We start from the raw sequence: 9,587 nt of genomic DNA on the forward strand, positions 1-9,587 counted from the left end.
CTTTCATTTGACCTGGAATCCTCACTATTCCAGGTTTACTTTCATGTGAAGAATGGCTGATTGTTCTTTTGCATGCCCTTTAATTTCTTCCTTTATTAAATACATTGAAAATGATGTTCTTTTTCTTTTGTTTTAGCGAGGCTGGAGATTATAAACCAGATGCAAATGCTGGAATATTAGAAGGTTGTATGCTGTTTTCTTAAATTAGAGAGTATTCAAAAGGCAACTTTATTTATGACTTTAAGTTATCAAAGTTATCAAACTTAAGCTATCAAACTTGAAGCTAATATTGTTTTTTTTTTCTATGAGTTTATCTACTTTTGGAAAGTGCCAGTATTACCTCACTCAGGTGTTAAAATTAGCCAAATACTTTGCCTTGTCTAAATTGCTGTTAAGATTTCATTAATTATTTTGGCATCAAGTATATGGTGTGTGATATTATGGATTTACATTTACCATGCTCCTATGAGAAATATCCACAAAAATAGGATGTATATCTGAGTCAGAACTCATGCTATTAGGATTTAATAATTTTTTGAAGGGTTATGTTTCATTTATGTCATAGCTTAGCCCTACTAACATGCAAAAAGGCTTTTAAAGCTAAATTTACTTGCTCATATTAAAATCTGGCTGGGATAGACTTTACTTATTATTTTTTTTTAATTTCTGTTAGTACTGAGTCCTTAGAACAGTTGTAGGACTTTTAGTTTCTCTATTTGTTGAGACTTCAGAGAACCAATGTAGTTCTGACAATGACAGCATGTATAAGAGGTAGAGTGTCATGTTTACTGTAAAGTGGTTTTGAAGTCAAACCGCAGGTTTATTGTGACTATTTAAAACATGAAACCAACACAAGAAACATACTCTCTTAATTTGGAAGTGAAAATCATTTTCATTAAGATAATCTGTAGAACAGCAGTTAAGTATGCTAGAATTCTACAAACATACTGTAACCAGTAGGTGTCACAATAATCACTGGTATGATGTCTGAATTTTGGACTCATAGACTTTGACAGAAACTGCTTAATACAAGCAGTTTCATTTTATAGATGATGAAACTCAAGCTGAGAGTGAGGTAGTGACTTGTGCAACATTGTCAAAAACAGAGTCTAGTCTGCATCCCAAGTCTCCTGCCCCTAAATTTAGTGTTTTGTTATGTTTTATCCAAGTTTGTTGCAGTGATCATGCTTAGTTCTTATATCCTTTAGTAATATCACAGCTGTCCAATTCATTCATTCATTCAAAAGATTATCTCAGAACCTCCTTTGTGTTCTGAGATCCCATGTGTGAGCAAGACTGGCAAAGTCCTTGCTTTCACGAAATTCACATTTTAACTTGGGTTGGAAGTCTCATCCATCTCAAGGGTAAGGACATAAACAAGATAATTCCAAATATTGATAAGTACAATCATGTGCTGCATAATGACGTTTGGCCAAGGATGAGCCACATGTATGATAGTGGTCCCATAAGATTATAATACCATATTTCTACTGTACCTTTTTGTGTTTTGGTATGTTTGGATACGCAAATACGTACCACTGTGTTACAATTTCTTACAGTATTCAGTGCAATAAAATGCTATGCAGGTTTATAGCCCAAAAGCAATAAGCCATGCCATATAGCCTAGGGGTATAGTAGGTTATAACACTTTGTGTGTGTAAGGGCATGCTATGATGTTTGCACAATGGTGAAATTGTCTCAGGCATTTCTCAAAATGTATCCTTCTTGCTAAGCAATGTATGACTGTAGTTCTACCTCATTTAGGACCAAATCCAAAGTCATTGCAATGGTTTACTAAACCCTGCATGAGCTGGACATCACCCTAACCCCCAGTTTCCTCTCTGAGCCCCTCTGTTTCTATCTGATTCACTCCTCTTTGTTCTTACTGACTTGCTTGCTGTCAGGCATTCTAGGCATTCATGGTCTTTGAAGTTTTTGATTCTCCTATAGTGCTCTTCTCTTACATCTGCATTGCTCATTCCTCACCTTCAGATGTTTGCTCAAAGTCACTTTCTCTGATCACACTCTCTGAAATTGCAACTTAATTCCCATCCTGGCACTACCTATTTCACTTTTTTGCTTTTTCTCCCCAGCACTTATCAGAAAAATAGTATATTTTAATTTTTTTTTTTACTGTCTCTAGAATGTAGGCTCCACAAAGGTGTAGATTTATGTGTGTTTGCAACTGTATCCACAAGAGCCTAAAACAGTACATGGCACATAGCAGATGGAAGCATTTAGTAAGTTAGGACAGACTGTGGGAGGAACTAAGGGTGTAGGGGGAACACAAGAATTCTTTTTAGGTTATGGTGAGATTGAGGTATTCATTATAAATTTGAGGTGTCACATAAGCAATTGGATATTTCAGTCTAGAATTAAATGGGGAGGTCAAGGCTGGACATATAAATTTTAGTTTCATCGAGTATACAATAAAATATCAAGTAACTTAAATCTCTGAATATCTCAGCTCCTCATATATCAGGAATTCTTCTGTGGTTTTTCATCAAAACAACATTCTAGACTTTCCTAGAAGTTTGTTGCCCATGTAGCCCAGAAGTTTAAAACTTGTGTTTAGAATGACACCCCTGGTAGTAAACCCAAAAGTCCTCAGTCATTTAAAAACAAAAATCTCTTCAATTATGTACTATATAAAGTAGATTCAGATACTTTAGGAATATTATCAACTAACAATGAAATTTTGCCAGTTTTGTCAGATAATTCCATCACTCCTCCTCATATTTGAGTTAAAGAAGGTTTTATTATTACTTTAAAAAAAAAAAAATCTAGGACCTACAATGGCCCAAAAAGTAATTCAGAGAGTGATTGCTTGTGTTGGCTCTTGATGAGTACATATGTATAAAATCCATGGGTCTTTAATAAATAGTATTCCATTGTGTCCTCTTGTGAGACAGGCAGGGAAAATAGTCTCATCCCCATTCTACATATGAGAAAACTAAGAGTCAGCAAAGTCAGATATGATTTCTCAACATTCACACAGCTCGAAGTGATGAAGCTAAAACTCAAATGCAGATTTTCTGATTTTTTAGCAGTTAGCTGCCTCCCTAGCAGTGGGTCTTTGTGAAGCTTCTTTCACAGTGACATTGCTACCTCCTTGCCTGAATTTCTTTCACTAGTATATTGACTTCCCCTGGAACTTGGGCAACTTTTAGTTCTGTAGCAACTCTACCAGATTTCCTCTGGGTATTGATCAAAGCTCTCTTGGTTCTCATCAGGAGTTACTATTTAATAATACTATCACTTTCCACTTATTCCAATTATTTGCTTTTAATTAGATATATACAAAGAGTATTAAAGCTGGAAGGGCCCTTAGGAATCATCTATAGAGTAAACCACCGTTTTACAGGTAAACAAACATGCTCATAGAGGTTGAATGCTTGTGGGTAGATGTGTAGCTATTAAGTTGCAGAGCCTGCCTCTCTGACTAAGTTACACTTCATCTTTCATAGTTCTTAAGTGAATGGCTAAGACATGCCCCAACATTGTAGGACTCTCACTCATTTTGGTCTTATTCTTATTGCCGATACACTAAAAATAATAACTTCTTCTATATGCTTAAAGCCTATGATTCTTAGATGAAATAAAAGTAATAAGATCAGATTTGTTTCAACAAATATATATGGATCAGAAAAAGACTATTTTCTTTTTTTTTCCCCACAGAAAATGATCAGAGTCAAAATCCAGAGAATGTAAGCAGTATTAAGGTAAATATTTTTAAGAGCCCAATATACATTGAGGTCTAGCTGAGAATAACTCAGTTTTCAAAGTCCAATCAGGGACTGTATGGTACGATTTGTGAGACATCAGGGAGCATTACCTATTTACAATTCTTTCACCCCGGATCCCTCCCCCATGTACCAGAGAGGCCTAAGTGTCATGTAACAATTCTTCAAGACTACAGAGCACAGATATCTTTATTGTAAAATGCTATTATAATTGTGCTTTATCACTTGGGGATTTCTAGGTATATCTAGTGTTTAGTGTCCAATGAAAGACTAAATTAGTATTTCAATTTGACTTGGCAGTTTATCACCATCTATGAAGGAACCAAAGATATTATTGGCAATGAAGCTTCCTCAAATGAAGACATTTCAGGTACAATATATACTATCCTTTTAACAATTAATATAATAAAGCTCTCAACTACAGCATATTAAATTTAGAATTTTTGATTACCCTCCTGGAAAGAGTGGCTTTTTCCTTGCATATTATCAATATGGGATTGAAATAATATTCTTACTATTTATATAAATAGCAATTTGCAGTGTATTATGTAGTTCTCTTGATTTAACTTCACATTAAAAGGACAATGGATAATGTAACTAACATTTATTTGGCACCATCTATCTATATTTTATTAAAAAGAAAAGTGAAAATTGTTAAGGAGAAAAATGATATTAAATTATCCAAGGTCACCCCACAACTAGTAAGCCACAGAGGTCTGATTCAAACGCAGATCTACCTGATTTCAAAACCTAAGCACATTCAGCATCATCATAGTTCACACACACAAATGGTTACAGGAGCAAGGTAGGTACTATAAACAAGAACAGCAGGTTGATCCAGGGTCTCTGGCTCACTAGAGATGGCATATTCAATCTGAAAGAGGAAACTGCTACTCTGCTCCAATCCCCAGCGTGTTAGATTATGGAGAAGTCTTCCACTTTTGCAAGAGAAGCTGGATATGGAAGTTCTATATGAGAATTCCATACTTTTAAATGTTATGTGCTACAATTAAGAAAATGGAGTTTTTAGTGTTTTGTGTGTTTTTATATCAAATCACAACCTATCATGCAGTATCAGAAAAATACATAAATATTTCTGTCTGTATATATATAAAATAATCCTTTTGTTAAGCTGAGATAATGAGCCTCATGTGCTGAATAAGTGATGCAAAAAAATCCAAATAGAGACTCTTTTATTATCTATACCGTCCTGTCTCACAGGACAAAAATAATTACTTGGTATCAGTCAATGGAAAATTTACTAAAAGTAGATGAGAAGTTAGAGTGTTTTTAATATAGTTTTAATTTTCACTTGAGAATTCTTAAATAGTCATCCTCATTGTATAGAGTCGAAAGTTACTTTCTCTAATTTAGCTTATTAGGCATGTTCATAGAGTTTTGTGCTGGAAAAAGAGAGGTGGACTTTGCACACTTGACCAGAGAAGCATTATGTTACAGTGGACATAATGATGACATGAGTCAGAAAGCCTGGACCCCATTCCCAGGCTGGCCACTTTTTAATTATATGACCTTAAACAAGTTATTTGACCTCACCAATTTCAGTGTCCAAAAATGAAGATCTCATTCTTCCTGTTTCCTGGGAGTATTGGAATGATCAAGTAAAAAATAAACAAATAAATAAAAACAAAAACAAAAAAAACTTTGTGAATGATTTTGAAATCCTATAAATTATTTTGTAAATGTCAATTTTTGAATTTTAAATCATCAATACTATGGTATGACTGCCTCAATTAAAATGTTTAATAAAAGCCAGTACTATTTTTTGCTTTGTCCACAGAAATTCCCAAGGCCAATGTCTCCAAACAAGGATCTAAAATGCTAGCAAAGGTATCTTCAGCCCTGTCAAAGGTGTTTTCCAGATCTAATAGCAACATTTCTAAATCTTCACCACCTCAACAGGAGAAACACTGAAGTTCCTTTACCTGATATAAGTATGCTTACTTCTCTTATAAATAAAATGGTTTTTAAAATATAACATAGTGTCCTATAAGATGATTCCTATACTACTGACAATAAGAGCAAAAGAAATATAAAAGGATAATCAAGGATTTAATAAATGCCTTTGGTAAGAATTTTGGTATAAGAAGATGTTAATAATTAGTATTTCCTGTGTGCCATGAAAGTATGTGAGTAAAAGTGTAATTAGTAAACCAGATAACTCATAGCACCCACTAGAAAATGAACATGATTTTTTTTGTTCAATGTTTAGAGGATGTTGTTACTGAGATGGTTATCAAATTGAGAAGAAAATCAAGCTGAAAATCAAACTATGAAACAGATTCATTCACAGTCAACTACATATTTAGATGCTCAAATAAAAGTATTTATATCAGATAAAGAAATCAGTAGTTCCCACCTGCATGTAAGTTGCATAAGTTCATTAAAATATCTTTCAGGCAAAAGATGAAACTATAGATAGAGCCCTATCTGAAAGTAAATAATAACTATGAATATTATATGATATATGCATGAAATGGCCCCTGTAACTGAAAAAATAAACCCTTTCAAATAAAGTGCTTTTATGAGACAACATTATCAATCAAAAATCATTGGTCAATAAATATTTAAATCTTTCATATAAATATTTTACATGAATATAGACTTGAAGACTCCATTCATAAAAAAAAAATGGAGGAAATTTAGCAAGATTACTAGCTAGGTCAATGAAAAAAAAATCTCAATATCAACTTAACTGGCTGCTTTGTGATATTGTTCCAACTTCATCACGTTTGCCTCTGGAATCCAAGGATGTTGTTATTAATAAAAGGATCCAAAAGGTGAACCAAATAGCAAGCAAAGAATGTCAAATATCATTGTTCAAAAGCTTACTCATAACCTTTTAGAGACTGTGTCTTCTTATTTATCTAAAATTTTCTTAACAGTAGCCAATGCTAAGGGAGAAACATCTGAGAAAATTTTTTTTACAAAATTAATTCCTTTTAAATGAAGTTAATCAGTGTAGTTATGACCGGTAGCTCTAAAGAAAAAGTGAGTATTTGGTCAAATTTTTACTTATTAATTATAATGAAATTATTTAATTGATATTTAATCTATACTAATCTCTTAAAATTATTAATAGTTAATCATAAAAATCATATTAAATCGTGTAACATATGGATGCAGACCTTTTAAAGAATGATAGTTGCTAGGAAACAGCTAGAAATTCAGTTCATAATTATTTTCAGGAGAGCTAATTCTACATCAGTGTGCATTAGTTGAGAGTGTTGTTGAAAGTATCATTACAGGTGTTATCCGAATCGCTAGTGTTTCTAAGACTTAGGTATCACATGCTTATAAGCTGTTTCAACATAACAGATTTTACTGTAAAAATTTAAAGCAGTCTGGTTCATATACTTATGGATTTAAAGATTTAATATATCAGAGTAATATACTTTCCTATATAAGAGGTTTTCTATTGGCAAAGGAAGTTTCCTATTTTCTCCAACTCAAGTAGAGGAGAAAATATCATGTTCAGAATTAGTCCTTGAAGTTCTCAAAATTTTGGAAAAAATGGTTAATATTGTTGATAAATTTAAGTCCCAGGAAGAACCAAAAGGATTTTGTGTTAGATGTAATGTGTTAGATGAAAGATTGTTCTTATTCTCAATTAAACTAGTGAGAAATACTCTAAACTATAGTGAATATGCTAAAAGTATCAAAGACGGTATTGAAAAAATGCATATTATCTGATCAAATAGGTAGTAGCTGAAATTTCTAGAAGTAACATTAGTCTTTCAACTAAAGAATAAAGAAAAAGAAGAAAGATTTCTAAAATCATAAAGTACTGAAACTACATCTTTAGGTATTGATTGTTTTTATATGGCACTGAAAAGGAGGATGGAAAACTTTTTATGTGAAAGGCTAGATAGTAAATATTTTAGGTTTGTAGGGCCCATGATCTTTGTCAAAACTACTCCATTATGTTATTTTAGTACAAAAGCAGCTGTAGACAACACATAAATGAATGTGGATGTGATCCAGTAAAACCTTATTTTTATGGATATTAAAATTTGAATTTCATTTAATTTTCACATGTCACAATATATTATTACTCTTTTGATTTTTTTTACTAAATTTAAAATGTAAAAACCATTCTTAGATTGATCAAAGTCAGATGACATGACATATTTATCCCATGCTCACTTCTGAACTATGATAATTTGGAACCTATGAATAAGTTTATTATGATACGAAGAGTACAGATTATTGGTAGGCAATAATCTGTACTCTTCGTATCATAATAAACTTATTCATAGGTTCCAAATTATCATAGTTCAGAAGTGAGCATGGGATAAATTGGTAGGCAATAATCTGTACTCTTCTGTACTGACTGTACTGACTTTTACTAGTAAAGTCAAATAATCTGTAAAATAATCTGTACTGACTTTTACTAGTAAAGGTTCAAATTCCATTAAACAAACTTGGTTCATAAAATTTGAATGTTGATCTCTTTAGTGATTTGCTTGTTGAAAATACTGTTGAAAAGGCATAAGAGCATGCTGCTAAAATATACCATATGTTAGAAAGAATTAGATCAAGATTTAATCTGGAGCTAAATTTCTAGTTAAAAATTATTTCTTACTTTGGGAATAGTCAATCAAAATGTAACATATAGATGTAATATCAGAACACTTGTGTAGTCGTTTTTGTAAAAACAAACAAACATACAAAGTCTCAGTTTGCAGCAAAATGAAGTAGGAAGCTCCAAGCTACAGAAACATTAGCAAGTAAGCAAAAATTGTCAAAACCAACTTTTCCAGAACTCTGGAAAACAGTCAAAGGTTTATTGTAACTAAGCAAACATTGAATCAAGAAACGGTTAACTGCAAATTATAGGAAATATTGGTGCCCTTTCCCAGCCCTCTTCTCAGCACAGCAGCAGTATTGAAGAAAGGAGTCTGTATTCTCAGTGTGGGGCCTTTTCAAGAGAGCAGAAAAGATCCTATTGGAAAATTACTGTATTTGTCTCTTCTAAACTGTCTGGGGGCTACATGAACAACTGACACAAGGCATGAGTCTCTATTTTGACTAACTGGGAACTCAGACTTGAAAAGCAGAGGACATTGATCAAAAACACTGCAAGCCAAATAACAGCCTGCAGATTCCTGAGACAAAAGATTATGACAGAAACATGAAATAGATGCGAAAGGCCTGGGAACAAAAGCTGGGGAGTTCTTTAAGAGATTAAAATGTTTAAAAATTTCCCATGTGTAGGAACCTAGAAAGCCATGCATATGCACAGGGGAAGACTTATGATCAGAAAATAATTGAAGTACCCTAAAATTTCACCTCATGTTGCCCCTTTGGCTCAGTGTAAGCCTAACTAAGAATTTAAGTGGAGTCCTGGCACAGGCCAATCAACACAGACTGGGAGATGCATTTTTAATAAGTTTTCTTGTTTTGTTTTTGTTTTATTTTGTATTTTAAATCCTGATATTCAAGAAAATCTCTCAAAACTCTAACTGAACACAAGGAATGGAAACTTTAGTTATCATACAAGGTAAGGAACATAGTCTTTGAAAGACTAATATGGCACTTTCACTAAACAAATAGACTACTACAGCTTTCAACAATGAAAAGTCAACAATGCCATCTAGGAAAGGGGAAGATCTGGTTTCCAGAATTACCATGTAATACCTTTATGCTTGCTTTTCAACAACAACAAAACAAAATCACAAGGAATACAAAAAGCAGAAAAGTATGACCCATTTAGAGGTACAAATTAAATAGCTAGAAGCCATTCCTAAGCAATTTTATACTTTAGACAATTAAAATTATACAAAGACAATAGAACAATTTTTAAAATATACTCAAAATGCTAAA

General features: G+C 32.8%; 1 protein-coding gene across 1 annotated transcript in view; it reads left to right on the forward strand.

Moving 5' to 3' along the window:
• FSIP2 (fibrous sheath interacting protein 2) overlaps positions 1-5,712 on the forward strand; it is a 95,337-nt gene extending 89,625 nt beyond the window's left edge. The window contains exons 20-23 of the mRNA XM_076005738.1: positions 137-183; positions 3,679-3,722; positions 4,044-4,113; positions 5,542-5,712. Coding sequence (XP_075861853.1) covers positions 137-183; positions 3,679-3,722; positions 4,044-4,113; positions 5,542-5,675 — 295 coding nt within the window. The 3' untranslated portion in view covers positions 5,676-5,712. The remainder of the gene's footprint in view (positions 1-136; positions 184-3,678; positions 3,723-4,043; positions 4,114-5,541) is intronic.
• Positions 5,713-9,587: the final 3,875 nt, after the last annotated feature.

Source organism: Microcebus murinus, chromosome 8, assembly GCF_040939455.1.
Source record: "Microcebus murinus isolate Inina chromosome 8, M.murinus_Inina_mat1.0, whole genome shotgun sequence".
Taxonomy (NCBI): domain Eukaryota; kingdom Metazoa; phylum Chordata; class Mammalia; order Primates; family Cheirogaleidae; genus Microcebus; species Microcebus murinus.